Genomic DNA, 20647 nt, shown 5'->3' with positions numbered 1-20647 from the left:
TCAGCTGCTACTCTGACTGACATGAATGCTGAGTGCATGCATTGCTCTGTGTGTGTTATTCAAGAGGTAGGAGTAATTGTCGAGAGTTTGTGTATGTGTGTCCTTGTGTGTGTGTGTGTGTGTGTGTGTGAGTGTGCCCACACTATGTTTCTGAATGACATGAACACTGGAGTGCAGGCATTCCTCTGTATGTGTACAGTGGGAGATTAACTCAAGCTAGTAAACAATGTCAAGAGTTATGGCTGTGTTTGAGCTCTAAGCTACTTACTTCCAATAGCATGAATGTGTCAGGGCATGCATTCCTTTGTGTGTGTGTGTGTGTGTGTGCGTGTGTGTGAGGCCTATAGGATGCCAACTCATTACCTAGGAGCCAAGTAAACAATGTCAAGAGTTACGATTGTGTTAAGAGCTGCCTACAACTCAATTACTCTGAAACTCTTTGGCTGAAGACACATGAATGCTTTCTGCTGAGCTGGTCAATAAAAGACATCACTAACACGCTGTGAATTAGTGCAACACCTTTCATCTCAACGTCCTCAACATAAAATACTGCAAGTTTCTGTTGTGCTGCAGGGAGTGTGTGCGTGTGTGTGTGTTTACAGCACGGCTGAATTCATTTCATTTTCAGTTTAAAAAGTGGAAAACGTGAATATCCTAATACCCTATTAACAATAACCTATTAAGAAATAATTAAGAATGAATGCTCTATTATTATATTAGTAAACAAATTGCAGCTCCAATTGACATTTAAAAATGATTGAACTGAAAGTGAATTCTCTGTTCTGTTTTTGATTGGAAATGAATGAATCACAACTGAAGACAATAAAAACAAACTCAGCTTGTCACTTTTGTTAAATACATGATTTATGTGCACCATCTGAGTTAAAAACTAAGCTTTATCATTCTGAGTGATAGTACAGTAGCTGCCGAAGGCATCTGATTATTCTATTCATCTCCAGCAGCCTTTTCAAAGCGCTCTTTCACCTTTCCATTTGAGGTTAACAGTAAGTGCCGCATCCTCTGCCAAACACAGGCGTTACAATACCTCCAGTATCTTTTAGTACCAACATAACAACAGATTATTTTATTTCTTCTACAGCGTGGTAATTAAAAAATGTAAATCATTGTTCGCAGTGTTACTGTGTGTATAATTTGTCATTGGAAATGTGTATGTGTGTATCCATAAATAAAGCAGAGAGCAAACAGAAAGTTCCTGTTGGCTTAGGATCTCTGTGGGTTCTGGCTCTGATCATAAACAAATGTAGCCATCATAGAAATCCTTTACTGCACACTTGCTGCTCTACTTCTACACTTCACCCCTGTGACAATTTGTGTGTGACTTTCAAATTTTGATCTCTACGATCAATTGCTTTCAAAATTCAAAATGTATTCTCTTTTCAGTCATGAAGGCACAAGAAAAGACCTGGCAACCAGCCATCTGAGAGACGCGGTGCGGTATACAGATTCTGTTCAACTGCATAACATCCAAGAAATAATTATGTGCACTGGCTGCAGGACTGACACAGGATTGAAGACTCCTATGATGGCTACCATGCGAATGACTGACCTTCTTTCAGATTCATAATACTTGCTGGGGTAATTACACTGTCACACAATATGAATAGTGGAATTACTCATGCCATGTGTTTGCTTGATGGCACAAGATTGTTCTGTGGTTCTCCATCTGAGCAAGCAAACATCACCACTCCCTCAGAGAGTATCTGGAAGCATCTCAATCACTGATTCAGAATCACTGAGTGGACAGCATCGTCATGTCTAGTCAGACTAGAGATTTTTAAATGATCTGGTCGAAGTGAGTTTACAAAGGTATTCTGGGTACTAGCTCATAATCTTAAGGTTTTAGGATGAACTGATCATATGCATCGTCATATCCTCATCACAAATATCCTTGTATACATTAGAATACATACATTAGAATATTACCATGGGAACTGAAGTTACACACATCAGAAAAAACAACAGTAAACGGGATAAGGTGCCCCAGTGTCCAGGCTAATTGCCATATCCCACCTGTCATATTCAGATTTCTCATAATCAGGATATGAGGCTATCCAGGTTATTGATAAATGGTATATGGCGTTTACATGTGGCAACTCAAAAAAAGAATACTTGAGTATTTTAGTGTGCATGTAAATGAAGCCAGTGTTTTCCATCTGAAGTGAGAAAAACACCAGTGGACATTCGAGCCGAATTCAGATCATTCTCAAATCAGTGAATTCAGGGAGTGGACTTTCTTCAAAATTCAAACTTTAAAATGCTTAAAAAGGATGCCGTGACATATAAAATTTTAGTTTGCTGTCACATTGTGGGAAACTGTGCAGCCCGTTGTGCCCCTCGGTTTCAACGATGAATACTGACAGTGCTAACAAGACATTTTAGGGACACTAACAAAGATAAATGCGGAAAGTTTTCCCACAGCGTGACAAGCGTTTGGTAAAGAAAAATAACCAAGTGAAATTCAGAATGTCAGGGTTTCCTTTTAGAGCTAATGGTTAATAAATTATATCATTGGTAAATAGATTGCAGTTCCCCATCACATTTTGATTGAATTACACATTGACTGAATTAAAAGTGAATTCATCTCAGTCCTGCTGCAGGTGTCCTGTCCCTCTAATTCTGACTGGACGTGACAATAATGCCCAATCTGTTTCTCTCTCTCTCTCTCTGTGTGCTTCTCTCTGTGTTTCTCTCTCTCTTTCTCTCTGTATCGTCCATCTGGTTCTAGTCCAGTCCATGTTTTCTTCTGTGGTTCTTCAATCAACACTTCAGTGAATGCAGCCCTTAAAGGGAAGGTTTACCCCCCCAAAAAACGTGTCAAGGGCATATTTCACTCAAAACAAAACCAATCTGGATTAAGTGTCTCCACAAGTACAGCGTACATCAGTGTTTCTTAAAACTATAGGTTGGGGACCCAAAAAGGGTCGCAGCAGGCCTGTTTCTGTTTTTTCCGCACATGGCAAGAGCTCTGTCTGTAATTTGATGAGCCTGGGCTCCAGGGAGAGACTACATTCGCTCAACTTGCATCCCGGACTGAAAAAGTTGAAGTTGGTATATGCGAGCCCCAGAGAGGTGGAGGAACATGGTGGATTGTGAAATGTCCCTTTATGGGGCTGTCAGGCCACCAGACCCAGGCGGGAGATCTTAGCGGAGAGGAAGGAGTGGAGGATGAAGACGATCGGCTTTGGGCATGAGTGGAGGTCCAGTTGCTGGAGGAGAATAGGACAGAACAGAGAAAAGTAGAGAACATAACACAATGAAATTAAATAGGATAACAAAGAACAGGAGAGAATAAAATAGAACTTAGAAGAATATAATGGGACATGAATAGGATAAAATTAGTATAATGGAATAGAGTAGAACAGGACAAGATAAATAGGATAGAATAGGAATGATTAGAGGATGAGATGACAGCAGAAGGGATGACAGAGAGAGAGAAAAGGAGGGGAGGGGAGGAGAAGAAAGAGAGAAATCATAAATCACATAACACCATAAAAATATGTTCAACACACACACACACACAAACCAACTCCACAGTCAACAGTTCCAAATGAGGCAGGGATTAGATTGCCATACACACAGTCCTAGTTGGCGCTAAGCACTGTACACACACAAACACTGCAGCGCTGTGAACAAAGCTCCGTTCATAGCATGAGTTGACTGCGGGTAATGGAGTTTCACCAGTAGTATGACTCACATCCTGTTCCTATGGCCCATAGGGAGATTCAGCCTGCAAATTCACACTTGAAACTGCTGTTTAGTCGGTCCAATTAAACTCAGAGGAGGGGGATGTAGAGATGGAAACTGTGACGTCTTGACTTGTTTGTCTTCAGCAAACCCTGTGCAGTGAAACCTGAGTGGGTCTACATATCAGAACTGTCTCGCAGAAACCTTGTATATCCAAGTCACTCCAAACCAATGGAGTGATTTTGTGTTTTGGCCCACTGAGCAAAGAGAATGTTTTGAAGCTAATATATAGTATATTGTTTTATTCTACAATTCACTATCAATGGTTTGGCTTGGTCCAAGCGCCATGACACATTTTCTATATGTGGGGGACAACACAAACTGTCAATTTCAGTAAAAGAGACAAAATTTCATTTCAGACATATTTTCTGCCAAATAATGACAGTATATCAACGCTGGGGAAAAAGGGCCCAGTTGATCTCAGTTTCACGTTGAGCTAATGAGCTATCAGCCACATCCATAATTGCCTTGGGATTTTTATAAAGCCTTATCTACAACTGTGCTGGGATTGGGAAATGCTACGGAAACCAAAATCTATTCTGTTCAGACAGCCAACAGAGGGTTTTGAATCAAAGCTCTGATGTCTTTGCTTATTTGCCTTCAGCAAAAACTGAGCTGTCAAACACAAGTGAGTCTAATGGAGTTTTCCTAGTGAGCTGTGTATGCAGTGTCATCCAGAGAGATCGAGTGGTTGATATAAAACATCTGAGTTTCCTCTCTAAATGCCCTACAGGTTAAACCTAGAGAGAAAATATTTTAGTTTTCACTGTGACTTTATTTTCCAACATACAGTAAATCACAGGGCCATGGCTTTGTGAATGATGAAACATCAATATTGAAAGAACAGTGTATATTAGTGCTAGAGGAAGCTGTTAAAAGGGCCCAGTTACTACTTACATTGACCTTGGAAAACCTTTTCACATCAAGCATTTCAAATAAGAACCATGGGACTGAACATTTAAACTAAAGTTACAGTGAAAACTGTTCATTACTTGGAGGATGGCCCATGAAACATGAGCCACCTGGGCTTCCATACAGTGAGCGCTTGGGTGGTGCAAACTGATTAAAACTCTTACAGTAACTGACAGGCTATTTTAAAGGAAAAGTCCGCCCTCGGACACTGTTATATATCATCAGTCTGTGTTGTTCAATGCATCCCGGGAGTTATTTTGTAATGAAATTTTGTAATTTACCTTTTTGGTGTACCCACTTTCCCTCAACCTGCCCTGTGTATTTCTACTCTTGTCTACTTCAGTTAGGGATTTCCTACGTTTCCCAGAATGACTTTCAACAACACCAGAGAACAGGCGAGAATTGTTCCATTTAGCTCTGGGTCGTATGTGACCGTAAAGTTAGCTTGATATTGGATATTGCTTTTTTTCCACCTTCAATAACTTGTAAAGTGAACAACTAGAAGAACATTTATAAATATTTTTGTAATTTCAATATTTGAAAAAAATTTTTTTTCTTGAAGGTGGAAAAACAACTATCCAATATCCATAGCCAATATCCAATATTAAGCTAACTTCACTGCAGTTTTTAAGTAGGTGGAGAGAGCAACAGCGGCAGCGCTAGCGCAACACGTCTTGTGGCTGCATTGCATTATGGTCTAAAGGCTACTGGGAGTAGAGAAATTGGTATCTCTGCCTCTTCCACTATGGATTTCTTCCTAAATGAAGAGAAGCCCTTGCTCTTTGGTTCTGAGGGACTGACACCAAAAGCGATTGTTAACAGTTAATGGTTTAGATAGCTGATTTTTTTCTCCTATTGTAGCTGTGCTGGAAATATCTCAAAGTGATGTCATGTCGCCAACGTTTGGCCGCTTCTCCGCAGAATATAAATACACCACCAAATAACAAAATGGACCCAGGAATGCAAGGTACATCACCAAAAGCTGTTTTCAACAAGTGTTAGGTTGGATTTTTCCTTTAAATGGAAACTCTGATGTTTCGTCTTGTTTGCTTTCAGTGAACTTTGAGCATGGCCAATGAAACCTGGGCCAACTGGCTTCCTGTCAGAGCTGGGCAGCTGCGCAACATCTCTTGTTACTTTTTGACAAAGCGTGTTTTAAAGATGTGCTGACAGCAACACACAGCGTGTCGAAAAAATACAGTGTTACAGAGTTAGTATCATTAAAAACAGTGCTTTAAAAAAAAAAAAACACTCACAATCTCCCCCTCCTTCCCTCCAAAGTCGAGGAAGAGCATGCGAACTCCGTCATCCGAGGACATCTTAAGTTTCTCATAGGGGTAGGAGAGCAGCACTCTGGGCCTGGTGGGGGTGTGAACGCCCCTCTCCTCCCCGTTCTCCCCCTCTCCCCGACTGGGCTCGGCCAGCACAGAGAAGCCCTGTTCGTAGTGGACCACCAGCCGACACTCCTGGCCCCGATACAGACAACCTGGAGGAGAGAGAGAGAGAGAGAGAATCAGAACTGAAGTTAATGCATTTTGATCTCTATTTTTTTAGGGAGGTTGTAGACTTTCATTTTGGGTTGTTTGATAACAAAGTGCTTATGAAGAAGATAATGAGGTCTCATCAGTATTTCCCAGAATTAATAAAGTCTGGAGGAGAGGAAAATGAGTTGGAATCAAATCAGGAGTCAGAATGGGAATCATCGTCTTTGTACATGCATTACACAACACAGTAATAAGAGCGAGGAGTAAAAGTCAGGCTCTAAATTACAGTCACGGGTGTTTTACATAAGGAGCAGTACTGCTTTTGTTGTATTCTGAGCCCCTTAAAAATGTATATCTTCCCTGTCCTTGGAAAACCTCCTGTCTTGGAAGGAGGACACAGATTTGTATTAGATAGGCGGGGGCATTCATTGTGATTACTGTGTTACATGTTCATATGTTAATAGGTCAGATGGTTTTACATAGGGGTGGGCGATAAAACCATAACAATAATGATCTAAATAAAATTTTCCTTGATATAAATGTCATTTTTTGATCAATAAAGTTGGTACAATTTCTTTTTCATGCCGTGACAGAAAGCTGATTGAAGTGACATAGAAAATCTTTAGGACAGTGAGAGGAACACACTGACGTTTAGTACGGCAGTAAGGAAGATGAACAAAATCCCACGCAAAGAAGGTTGACATGTGACAGTGAAGAAAGAGAAATCCCCACAGATAAGGAAGACGTCATTGATAAAAAAGGTCAATCAACTTCTGGGAACAACAAACTGAGAGATGTGCATTGGGAAATGCGTTGAAGTCATTGGAAATGGTATCGTCCTTTACAGCACACAGAACCCGTCCCAACTGAGTGCTGGTGGTCGACCCTGAAGAGCCAACGAACTAATCTGAGCAGGAAACAATACTAGAGCATCAGCATTTTCCATTTTTTTAAACAGCCACAAAGACATCATGATATACTGCAGTGTAAAACCATGCTGCCAGTTAGCCCAGATGACTCATGCTTTGATAATAAAGAATTATTAAAACTTCAATTAACCTTTTGGTTTCTCCAGCTTTCACTATAACATTCTTGGCCATGTCGCCCAGCCCTAAATGTTGAGGGAGCAATTACAGCGTTCTTCTTTCTTTATTACATTTTATTATATCATTTTATTAGGTTGTCCACTGCGTCCCAAGTCTGCTGCTGTGACAGTGGAAATCCTCTGAACACACTACCTATCTATCAACAGAAGATCTCAACAAACATCTCTTTTCCTTGTGCTGTGTGCCCCACTCAAATCAGAGTGTACCGTCTCTGTTTTCCCAGATCACACATAACAATTTAGCACACTTCAATGTCAGACTATTCTCTTCACGCCGAGACCATCCCGCTGAAAGCAGAGTGCTACTATATCTGTTCTCCAACATTTCTCATCACTTTCACTCCTGCGCTCTCCTCTCTTCGCAGCGTGTGTCTGGCTGAAAGCTGAGTGTACTATCTTTATCTACTCTCCCAATTTACACATCACTTTCCTCCGCTTTAGCAAACCCATCTCTTCTCTATCCAGTGTGATCTGTCTCTATTTAGTCTTCTTTCTCAACGCTTTGACAGCAGAGCGTCCTCTCTCCCACCAGACATGTAGCCAGCATGCTGAAAGGTTCATTTACAACTTCTCTGTCTTGACACTATCTCATCTACTGAGCAGTGTGTGTGCGTGTGTGTGTGTGTGTGTATGTGTGTGTGTGTGTGACACAGAGAGACAGGGAGCGAGAGACGAGAGTTGTTATCTCTCTATTGTTTACTGGCAGCCTGAGTAGGGTGTGTGTGTGTGTGTGTGTGGTGTGCATACATGTATGTGACAGAACGGAGAGTGTGTGTGTACATAAGAGGGTGAGAGTGTGTGTGCTGGAGGGAGAGAGAGAGGGTGTGTGTGTGTTCTAGCATGCATGTATGTGAATAAGAGACAGGGAAAGAGCATGTATGAGTATGTCTTATCTCTCTCTGGGCTACAGAACGCATCAGTAGTGTGTGTGTGTGTGTGTGTGTGTGTGTGTGTGGGGTGTGTGTGTGTGTGTGTGCATGTGTGTATCATCTCTCTGCTTCACAGTCTCTTTTGTCCGACTATCAACAGGCTGATTCTCCAACGACTGAACTCTGTTGTCAGTCAAACCCTGCTAATCGCTCTATACATATCTGAATCCCTTCCCCGTTTGGCTCTTTATTTACAGGCGATTATGAAACCAAGGTTGACAAATGTGTACACAGTAACACACACACACACACACACACACACCAGACCTAGGTCAAATAGAATTCGCAAATAATTCTCAGAGTTTATTTTACCCTGTACGGAGCACCAGATGGGTGGGGTTTACCACATGAGAACATAAGATAAGCTGCTAGTCATAGAAGAGTATACTAAATTAACTTGGCATGAAATTCGAAGAACATCATCTTCTCACTAACTAGGAACTCTAGATGAATGCAGTAGAGTTTGAACCGTATCTGAAAACTTTCTCAGGAGTCTGTTGTTGTTGAGAACGGAAACTCTGAAGGCGATCAAATGTTCTGTAACAGTAATATTGTGTTTTTGTTCTATTCTTAACATGTTCTGCTGTTTTTTTTTTTGTTTTGTTTTTTACCAGAAGCAGCATATTAATCCGCCTGTCTCTCCTTATCAAACATGAAACACACTTAAACAGCGGGGGTTTGTTGAAGGCAGCTTGCAAAAACAAGAAGCAATGGTGGCAGAAAGTAAGAAACTGAGAATCTGCATTAGAAACGAGTCGAGTCCCCTACTGCCTCACACATACACACACACACACACACACACACACAACGAATATATAATATCCCTGAAATCCTGAAAAACCCCATTCACGATGATGAATGAGACCCACAATGTCTAATAATATTCTAATGATGTAAAAATGATCTGAAAGGATAAACGTCTCCCTAACGGCATAACAGTTGTAAATGGGACGGTGAGTACGGGGTTTCTGTTTTGTTCAAGAGTGAGAATTAGATGTGAAACTCTACTCTTCTACCTGAGAGCCTTGATCTATGGGGCAAGCAGGGTTTCCCACCAGAGCGCACACTCATGCGTGCGTGCACACACACACACACACACACACAGAAAGGGGCTTTTCAGGCCACAACAAAAGCCCTTCTTTCAGCAGGACGGTGAGTGGAAAGACAGAGGGAGGGAGAGAGGGGCAGAGCGAGAGAGATGGAGAAAGACCGATAACACAGAGAATGAGAGACAGTGAGAGAGGAGGGAGACAGACACTCACTCGGTTACCATAACGACCAGCGGAAATGCTTAAAGGTTATTAAGGGACAGAAACAGTCATGTTTACAACTTGTGAATGACATTAGGGGCAGGGAAAATACTTCATATATGGAAATTACATCCCACAGCACTCTGTCTGCGTTGAGGAGAGTCAAGTATTACGCTACGCTACTTCTGGTGTCACAATAGGTTAATAGTTAGGTTAATTTTCCACAACCATTGCTGTAAAATTGTTTTTTAAATGGCTGTGAAAGCGCAGCCCTTTAGTGCTGAAAGTCATTAGAGTGTTTATCTGTTCATTAAGCAGACTGGCAAAATAAAGGCAATGCCCATTCGACCTCTAAAACCACTTAACAACAAATTTTGCAGCTGTCACCTTGGATAGCAACAACATTAACAACAACAGGAGTGGTAGTCCAGCCCTGTCTCATGAAGCCAGCTCAACATAGCCAGGGTATCTTTGTCGCTGCACGTCCTGATTTTGCCGAGTTAGAGCCGTCCCAGGGTCAAGGGCGGTGCTTGCCTTAAAACTGCTCAGCCAATCCCAAACTTCATCATATGACATCACTACCTGTGCACGGTTTTGTTATGGGTTTTTTTTGCACCCTTGGATTTTGTAAAATCACTTTGACTTGTTCAATTCTGTGCCAGAGGTAAGGACCTTTCTTTAAGATGTTATTTGTTGATGTGATAAGCATAACACATTGGTTTAAAATAGTTGCTTTAGCTAACGTTAGCATGCTTACTACCTAACTTGGCTATAGCCATTGCTACGTTACTTGCTAATGTGTTTTCATACTGTAAAACTTTTATAATGTACTTGGAACCTGCTTGGAACAGTTCCTTCACAATGTTTTGTTGCAAAGTTATGGGACTGGATATCTACCACTTAGCTAGCTAGCAAACATGGATTTAATCCTTCTGTGTTGACCCAGGGACATCATGCCTAATGTTGACCCAGGATTGACCTAAACTCTGTCAACCCAGGATTTGCCAATCCAGTTATGAGCGCGTTCACATGAAAGGTTTGTAACAAATAGCCAGTCACATTCAACATGGACAGATCCAGAGCAGCATATTAAAAATAAGATGAAACCTTATGGAAATTAGGTCATGGCAAAGTAATATGATTCCACGGGGAAAAGGAAATACAATGTAAGCACACAACTAGAATACAAAAATAAGCAATAAAAATTGTAGAAAATAATAAAACAATAAAAGCGGTAGTCTATAAATAATTGTGGGGTTATGTAAACATATTAGTAGACTGTTAAAGTGTGAAGAATGGGAAAGAAATGGAGTATTAATCTTCTTTCAAGAAGAACAAACTATTCTAATGAATAAATATGAGCAATACAAAAACATAATAGTGAAAAGTAACAGTGTTGCTGCTGCCAAGGCTAGAGAGGATTGCTGGAGGAAAATTGCAGATGGTGTAAATGTGTAAATAAATAGGCTTATCTTTGCCTGTCATTAAGGCACAGTGGGCATATTCATTGATACAGGTTTGTGTCACACTGAGGCTGTGAAGATTTCCTATTCACAAAGACGGCCTCATGTTCCCCAGTGCAGCGGTGATGGAATATGGGTGCAATATACACTATTGCACAAATCACTCTCGGGAATCCTATGAACGAATTTCATCACATTTAATATGAAACAGTAAATTTTAATTAATTATTGATAACTAATATATAGTCTACTAATGGCATCTGGCCCTCTTTTACAGCCAGAGTGGGTAAATGGCATGGAAACGCTACAAACATATATCTGATAAAATAAATCATCATGGAAAACAAAGTGAACACCGTTGCCCTGTGAACAGCCCTTCTTACAACAGTTCTTTTTATTATTTGTTTCATTAATTTGAATGCAATGTTTTCATTCATATCAGTTACCTGGGATCCTCTGGGAGTGGTGATGCCATTTTTCCAGAGAGTTGATGGCTTTTTCTAAGATTGGATCCGATAGCCTCAACATAACTCATTAGCTGTGCAGCCTGTTACCATGGTGATCAACCCTGCTATAAAGTGAGCCACTGATGTGAGAAAAAGCCAAAGTTAAGCCCAAAGTTAGCTCGCTAACCCACTAATCCTGCTTTATGAAACAGGAAAAGGCCCCCAGAAGCAGAATAAGTAGGATTACTCAGTTAACCAGATAAATCTGATCATAAAATAACATCTCAAATATTTTACAAGATCTGGCTGTGCGGGTTCAGCTTCATCAAACACTCCATGGGTCTGTCAAGCACAGCAGATAACTGTTGAAAAGATTTGGATGGATGTTGTACTTTGCTTTCACACACACACACACGCACTGCTCTCTCTCTCTCTCTCTCTCTCTCTGGAATTTTGACTTATATGTTTGTAGTTTCACACTGTAAACATTCAGGTTTGGCCATTTAATTTTATCAAATTATTTAGGGACACTTCTTTATGACCTCTGAAAACTTTTAGGAGGGAGTTTAAGCACCGTCACCTTGGACATAGTGACAACAAAAATGACAACAGGGCAAGTGCAGGTGAAATTTGATTTCTGAGCCAAATAAATGACTTTCCCCTCTAAAATCCCTCCAACAATGGCCCGCTGCCCGGTGAATGATTGAGAGTTAATCTATCTTTGGAGCAAATCTGTATCACGAGCCTTGACAGTGAATAAACCATCATAATGATATATCTGAATGTCACACGGATGAAAAGCTGACAAGGTCAATGGAATGGCTCCTCAAGTGACCACTGGTGAAAAATGACTGAATGCACTTTGTATGCATTATCAAACTCCTTTTCATCGAAGTGTAAATTACTTTTCTATTTCCGTAACAAGAGATGAAACCAAGGCCTTGCTGCTAACATCAATCTGTTTCACAAAAGTAATGGGATTTAATTTCAAATAGAAATTCAAAGGTGAACAATAAATACTCAGTAGGGTTCTCATTTTATTTTTATTCGTTCATTTAGCCTGTGACATCGACCTGTGTCATAAGTCAGTGTCACACACTTAATCTGCTGATTCCACAGCTACATTTAAGCTGCATGTCTGTATTGAACAACATATTCAAGTCTAGACAGCATTTTGTCATGGCATTAAAAATTGTGATGTCCCTTTAACATCCACATTTCTCTGCTAACTAGCATGACATAACGATTTGACATCATCAGAACAGAGTCTTGAATTTAAATTGAGCTCTGTAGACGTGAGCGAAGCCTTGCCATGCGAATCACAGCGTAACATCTACTTCTGCATAGGTGCGGACGCAGTTTGGAGGGTTTCAACAAGGCAACACACTTTGCAGAAACAGTGCTGGCAAAGTATGGGTATTTTGTTGACATGCTGTATCATCTGCTGGTACACAAGCATTGTTAGTGAGGATAGGGCAGCCCACCTGTTTCATATATGAGAGGGAGCCGAACTGAAATTTAATTTGGCACGATGTTGTTATAGATGGAGAGAGGGGAGACCCAAGGGAAAAGGAAAGTGGAGTTCCCAGAACATTTTGTGCTTGGAGAGAGACTGAGGCAAGGAGGGAGAGGGGGAGGGGTGGGGTGCTGCGAGGGACATGCTGTCGGAATTCCCAGGACAGCCAATACCCGATGCCAAAGACCACACACACACACACACACACACACACACACACACACACAAAGAATGGCATTCCATTCTATAAATAGCTAGTGCTTTGTCCATGTCTTCCATATGGTTGTCAAATAATATCACAACCCCCCTCCTAACCAAGTGTGTGTATGTGTGTGTGTGTGTGTGTGTGTGTGTGTGTGTGTGTGTGCATGTATACCTTATGCTTAACACACTGCGTTCAGACATTCAGAACCAAAGGAGCTATTTAGGCTTGCAAGACCTCAGCTACATGCACACCCTTGCAGTCATTTAAAGTTTGGGCATACGGCGCCTCATTTATCAAGCACTTTCCGAATGGATTTGTTCGTAAATCCTTTGCATCCATGTTTACACATAAAAAAAATCGGGATTTATCAGTTTTCGTAGATCTGAATCTGATCTGAATTTGTAAGTCCGAGCGAAATTTACACCTGAGTCAGCATGTGCACCGTGTGTGTAAACTCCACAGTTCGTCTTTTACGTAAAGTCTTTCCCTTTTATTAATGAAACCGGGCGTTAAATAGGCTGCTTTGAACGTATGCCTACTTTTTCTCAAATTATTACACAGCATAAATAAAGCAACATTTTAAAGAAACAGTCCCAAATGATCTAGACTCAGAGGGAATGGAGAAGCAGGCGAGAGACATTTTCCTACAGTCCGACCCACAATCCGACGAGGTCTCTTCCCTTGAGCTTCTTGGCCGGTGAATAGTTTCAGTGCTGGGCATGATGTCACTGTCCCCATCTGGATCAACGCCAGAGACCGACACCTCCCATGGCCCCGATGTTCCTTTGGTTGGCTGCGATGCGCTTTTTAGTGAAGTTTTAAATCAAAACACTTTCTTTGAACTTTTTGCACAGTTCTCTGTGTGGATGTAACGGCATTTGCGCCGTGATTAGTACCTCAATTTCTGTGTTGCTGAAGTTCTTCTATTTCACTTTCTTCTATGCCATTTTGTTTCAGAAGATTATGTTTGGTGGTGCATTTCTGAGGCAGTGCCATTATGTTCATTCATCCGGTCCTGTGAATGCGCTTCCTATTTAGGAGTGATTAGGATTCCTCAAAATACGCACGTGTATTCAACTGAAAAAAGATGTTGAATGCAGCGTAAGTTTTTAGTTTGTATCAGTTTACGTGGAAATATACACACAAATTTACAAAGGTATTGATAAACGAGGCCCATTTTGCTGCAGTGTGCCTTAAAATGCCTGAGGAAGAATCACAGAAACCAGTTGAACCAGTTGTACAGCATGGTTATCTGTGCAGTTCATTTCACTTGACTTCATCTGCAGGTGCTTGTGTCTGTAAGCTATATATTTGTACGTGAACCTGTCTGTGTTTGTGCTTGCTTGAATGAGTCTGTGTCCATTTAATGGTGTTTGTGTCTGTGAAGTGTATGAATGTGTGTGTGTGATGTATCAGTACTCACTAGTAGTAACTTCTTTAATCATCTCAGCTGAGGCGTGACACCCGTTGACTATGTGCCTGGTCCACAGGGACAGATCCTTGGTGGTCTCAGCCCGGAACAGGTGGGCCTCGATGCCGAGCCGCGTGCCGGTCCGGGTGGCAAAGGACAGCTCTGTGCCAGAGTGGGGCGACCCCCGCTCAGGGCCAGAATGCACCAGTCTGTACGAACACATACACACATCATGTCGTATACTGTAGAACAGTGCAGTGCTGCCGCGATAACCGAAATTTCAATACCACTTTGATATGTTTACTGTGGTATGGTATAGTATCAAATTTTTAGAAGTCAAAAATCATGACAACACTAGTGGCCAGCAAATGATCTTCATTATTTTGGTGTGTGTCTGTGTGTGTGTGTGCATATGTCAGTAGACCTACCGTGTCGCTAGCAGTGGGTAAGTGTGTGCGGGACTATGCCAGGCCTCCTTGCCTCTCGGTAGACTTTCATACAACAGCAGGTCTTTCTCTGTCACCACCACCAACACCGGCCTCCAACACTGCTTCTCACTCTCTGTCTGCAAGCACACAGCATGGACACAGAAACAGATAATGAGACGAGGTTAGCTGAACAGTATTTTCAAATGAAAACACGGCTAACTGGAAGGTTGTTTGATTTGAACGTGACTCAAGAACACCCCATTGACCAAGACACAGGATCTGATGTAACTATCCCTTCTGCTATTTAGGGTGAGCACAAATGTAGATACAGTTGTTTAGAGGAAGGGGGAGGGGTTATCAATGGTTCTGTGCCAACAAGTGACTTTAGGGGACTGATGTCATGACAGAGGAATGGTCTGCATATGATGTGTGAAAGACTCAGCAATGTGCGTAGACCAGCCTTCACCTTACCCTGCAAACAAATTCCCAACTCGATAAGAGAGTCAAGAACAGCATGCGGACACAAACTGAATATGCATACACACACACACATGCGCACTCTTTCTCCACCTCACACGCTCTCTCTCACACACACTCTTACTCCTTCTCTTGTCTCCCTCCGTCTCTCTGTCAATATCTCACTCCAATTTGCCCCAAAACAATATTGAAGAAACAACCTAATCTGGGTCGCTACAAAGCTGTTCTCAGTAAAAGCATCTTGGTCCTCCACTGGGAAATTTGCAAAAAAAAATCAAGGTGGCTGATGAGCAGGTGAAGTGTTGTTTCTACACTTAATTTCCCTAAAACTCTATGATTAATAAGGGAGATGCTGACAGAGCCCATGCTGTGCCCCCTCACACACCCGGCACTCCTAACTCAGCAAAGCCCTGGCTTTCCCTACAGAATACACACAGTTAATCTTAGAGCACACATACACACACACACACACGCACGCACACACACACAGCCCTGTATTTCATTTCACAATACTCTATAACTGTTCTCATTATGAGGGCTTATCTGCAGCCCAGCCATGGAATCCTAAGCTGCTCTTTGAAGTTCCTTCTCAGCCAATCATATCTCAGGATTTACAGGGTCAAGGGTCAGCTTTTTAACATAATGAGAATATGTTGCTAAGTAACGGTATTGTAATACATTTTATAGAAGGCTCAAATATGGGCAAATACATGGGGACTAAATTAGGTAGGTGTGTGTGTGTGTGTGTGTACTTGCTCGTGTGTATTTCAAAGATATGTTCACATGTGTGTGTGTGTGTAGACATGCACAAGCAGCATACAAGCACACACACACACACACACACTCAGCAGTCACAGGGAGATAATAAGAGCGAAGACAGCAGATTAAAAACGGGAAAAATCTACAGGCAGGCAAACATGGGTAGCACACACACACACACACACACACACACACACACACGCACAAACCCATATCTGCGCACACACATCCATACCGGCATTTAGTCTCTGTGTATTTGTACTGTTGGGTATTGTGCAGCATTTCACACACACACACACACACACACACACACACACACACACCAACCCCTACCTTCCCTGCCAGCCATCCCAGGTGTCGTATCTCTTTGCTGCCAGCGACCCCCGTCCTGGCCGTGCTCTGGATGACCTCTGCCAGGACCCGCTGTGGTTGGACAACAGTGTTTACAACAGATGATATTTACTACAAAGTACACTCTGAGCAGCTCTGAGGAGCTCTCATAGGCCCACTGTATAACCATATAAATATCCAATTCTAATAGTCACATCATTAATAATTACCTGTAAAATAATCAAGTCGATAATTGAATAATCCTTATTTAATAACTGAAACCAAAGTACAGACTTCATAGCTGAGAGAATGACAAATGCCATGTGTGAACTGCAGACCTGTGCCAGTGCGGAGGTGGCAGAGTGCATGGCAGAGAACCAGGCCAGGGCAGATGGCTGGTCTGGGCACCGCAGCACCACGGTGTGCCTGGCATCAGGGGAGTGCAGCTCCAGTTGTCTGGAAGAGGAGATAAGAAAGTTAAAATGGCTTTAACCCCTCTGTTATCACAGGGGGCTTTAAAGGTTTTTTTTTTTTTTTTTTTTAGCTCAGGACCCCAGACAAGAAAATTATTTTCAGACGATTGGAAATGTAATGCCAAGTGGGGCCCGCCACAAGTAGGCATGATACCCATTTTGGTCGTGACCCATAGTTTAAAAAACCAGGTGTATCTTTTTTTATGTTTCAAGCTTCAGTAGATGCTCCTTTGTCTCACTCCCTTGAAAATGAACATGGCAATACCTTCAGAACAAGGCAATGTACTGAAATTTCAGACCAAAGCTAAGTTTATTCAAAACATGAAACAGGCAGTGCACATGCATTCTCTGTGGGCCATATGACACAATGCTGCCTCCCACTGAATTTCCATAACCAGTCTCCTTATATCATATGGGAGTATTTCTGGCCTCCAGAGAAATTGAGAAGCGTCTTACAGACGCTTCTCAATCTCACTAAATGGCTCTTTGATTGTGTGCACAGTAAATATGAATTTTAAAAAGGTCCATATTGCAGCCTTTATCGTGTAGAATGCAGCACATTGTTGCTTCATATTGTAGTACCAATATGATTTCAATATAGTGTTCATCCATATGCAGTATAACCTGGTAGAAATGTATACTGAATAGGGATACTAAAGCAAAAGCAAACTGTCCTCTCTCCTTTTAGAGAAAGAAGAAAATAACTAAAAAAAACAATGAAACCTCCTATTTCCTCCTCCAATATTGTAGGAAATGCTGTCATTAAATATGCATTGAAAAAACAGACACAAGTTTCATAAATTATGTCTTTTTTTGTAAGAACAACCTGTTCTTGAAAACGTAATAAAACATACTTTTTCTTTTGACAGAATGAAGAAGAAGAGTGATATTATAATCATCTTTGATGTGGGGCTAAACTATTAATTATGGCTGGCTCAGAGGTTTAGAGGACGAGACATGGTAAACAGCTCTTTTTCTCCTGCCTGCCTCATGCTGAGATTTGACCATGTTTGAAGAGTGTGAACTCAGTGTGTTTCCCCCAGAAGGCTTGAGTGGTGAAAGGTACAACTGAGAGAATACGGCTATTGAAGCTAAAGAGGAATGACACTCATTTTGACGATTCATATATATTATTCCTGTGGAGAAAGCAACCCACAAGACAAGCCAGGAATGAGAGAAGTACGATTTCAACCTGTGACGTCATCAAGATGTTAAATCTGGAGCTACTTGATTCTTTAGAGAATCATTTTCAAGTTCAGAGCTCATAGCATGAATGGAACTCCATTCTTGATCTGGCACCCATGGAGCAGGGTGAGTTCACCAACTCTCGCACAATCTAGCATCTCTAGTAACAGCACTCTACAGTCCAGGTGCTCTTTCTGGTTCAAAACAAACAACTCCAAATCCAGGGTGGGTTTCTACTGTGCAAATATGCTTTCTTTGCATCTTTCTTAATGCTCAGACCCCTAAGTGACCTGGAAAAGCCCCGGTGAATGTGATGAATCTGCTCTTCCATCAAACCCTCGGCGGTGGGAGAGACCCTCTAGATTAGCTCCAGGTGTTTCTTGGGGTTAAAAATAGAACTACTGCCTATAAAAGGGGAGTTGATTAAGGAGAGGCCAAGGGAGAGCAGAGGGGGAGGCAGGGAGAGAAGTGTGGGCCAGATGTGTGGTCGCTAGCCTCCTGTTAAGAGAGGAGGTTCTGTAAGGACGGTGTTTGTTTTAGCAACCAACACAGACAGACTCCTGGAAAGGAGGCCACAGAGCTATAGGCTTTAAAGATACAAGACGTCATGTGGGATACCAACAAAAGGGCAGTTACTCAATTTAAAACAAATAGGGCTGGAGACCTATTTCCCACTTCAGGAGTGAGGAGTCCTGCCTTTTTAAAGGAGCAAGACCTAATGTTAAAAGCAACAAAGGTCAGTCCCATTACGTAAACCTGCGACACAGACTGGAGAGATTATCATTCCAGTTTTAAGCAGAAATTTGTAGTTGCAATAGTGTATTGGTTACTTACATTCAATTTATTTGAAAAAAAAAATCTGAAAGGATTTATATACTGTACCTCTACACTGGCAGCCCCACCATATAATATTGAGATAGGATTCTTAAACATTTTGAACCACTGGCCTAAACTGTTTTATCTGACCTCACCCTGCCACACAAGCCTTTTAATCTATACCACCATTCTTGTTATGTGCAGACTCAACAGAAACAGGCCTATGACCCATTTTTGATCCCGATCCCTAGTTTAAGAAACACTGTGCTAAGGGTTAAGACTGGAGAAACGTCATGACTCCAGATGTAAGATTACTGTAAATCCAGATTATAGTATCGGTTATGGGTCATTCACTTGGTAAAATGTAGCAAAATAATTTTATTCTGGATTATAATAAATGATAAATGATGACAACATGACATGGGAAACATTTTTTATTAGAGCTATTACTGCTGATTAGCATTAGCCATAAACTCAGTTTAGACCCTGGAGAGAGAGAATTGGCCAATGCCTCGTCCGGTCAGCAGCATTGATGAAGTGTGTGTGGGTGTGTGTGTGTGTTTCCACCCACTCAAAAACTTATCAAGGTTAAACGGAGCTAGAAAACCGCCACACTGTGAGGAGCCGTGCTGGTTCTGCTAGGAGCTGTCTCTCTCCTTTACAGCCATGAATGTTTTTCTGTGGATGTCGTGTCTGTGTGGAAGTCTCACATCACACAAAGTCAAGAGAATGTGACAAAGACAGAACTTTAGAGACAGATAAATATAGTCTATCCTGAGAGTAGACACCTTTTTTGACACCCTTTTCTCTCTTTTCCTCCCCTCTCCTTATCCACCCTCCACTCCCCCATTCCTCTCCTCCTCTTTTCTCTCCTTCTCTTTCCTCATACCTCATCCTCCTCATTTGCATTTAACTATGATGGCCCTTTAATAATCCAATCCTAAAACTAGACGGTGTGCAAATTTCTTCTGTATTTACTGTGTACATTAAGAGACAAAAGGTCTTTATCACGTGTCCCTTCAGTGACATCAATGGTTAGTGGCGAAATAGAAATAATAAAGAGAAATCAAGTTTATCTTTATCCCAAAATACAAAATGATGAAACAGATCACTGGAGACTCTCCTCTCCTCACTTTTCTCCTGTCCTCTCAATTCCTCTCCTTTTCTTCTCCTCCTTTCTGCTTTCCACCCCCGCTCAGCTCCCTCACTCCTCTCTCCTACCATCCCCCCCCCCCCCCCTTACCTGCACCCTCCTCTCTTGTCTGTCCTCTTATGCTCATAAACAGTTTAAACAACATCTGCTGCAACTAAGACACTATTCCTCAGAGGGATCCAACATTGCACTGAGTCTAGTAAAACAAAAGATAAGCCATATTTCCCTGTCACTTAACACAAGGCCTTTTAAACCTTTTCAGGCCCAGAACTCCAACTGAGTCATTTTAGTCTTGCCCTGGAAACTAAACCGAACTGTATTAGCACATCGCCACCCATGAAGTGGTGGTGATCCAACGTAAACAGACCCACGACCCATTTTGTGTTCTGACCCACACTGATTTTACAGGCTTGTCTGTGGTATAAACCCCTTGGTGAAGCCTTTAATAACAGATCCCCTGTTCATGGTGTGGTTTAGCTAAATTAAGTGGTGACTTTCACACAACTGTGCAGTGTGATATTTAATGCTTCATTATTACTA

The 20647-nt window shown here is 41.7% G+C and overlaps 1 protein-coding gene across 1 annotated transcript in view; it reads right to left on the bottom strand.

Moving 5' to 3' along the window:
- Nucleotides 1-849: 849 nt before the first annotated feature.
- sntb1 (syntrophin, basic 1) overlaps nt 850-20647 on the bottom strand; it is a 35363-nt gene continuing 15565 nt past the window's right edge. The window contains 6 exon segments of the mRNA XM_071536385.1: nt 850-3227; nt 5934-6163; nt 14499-14695; nt 14915-15051; nt 16478-16573; nt 16819-16936. Coding sequence (XP_071392486.1) covers nt 3135-3227; nt 5934-6163; nt 14499-14695; nt 14915-15051; nt 16478-16573; nt 16819-16936 — 871 coding nt within the window. The 3' untranslated portion in view covers nt 850-3134.

This window comes from Centroberyx affinis, unplaced genomic scaffold, assembly GCF_046629955.1.
Source record: "Centroberyx affinis isolate AG114_WGS23_722 - 3 ecotype Tasmania unplaced genomic scaffold, CSIRO-AGI_Caff_v1 ptg002868l_1, whole genome shotgun sequence".
In the NCBI taxonomy this organism is placed as follows: domain Eukaryota; kingdom Metazoa; phylum Chordata; class Actinopteri; order Beryciformes; family Berycidae; genus Centroberyx; species Centroberyx affinis.
Note: the sequence above shows the minus strand (reverse complement) of the source record. Positions and strands in the feature narration are given on the sequence as shown.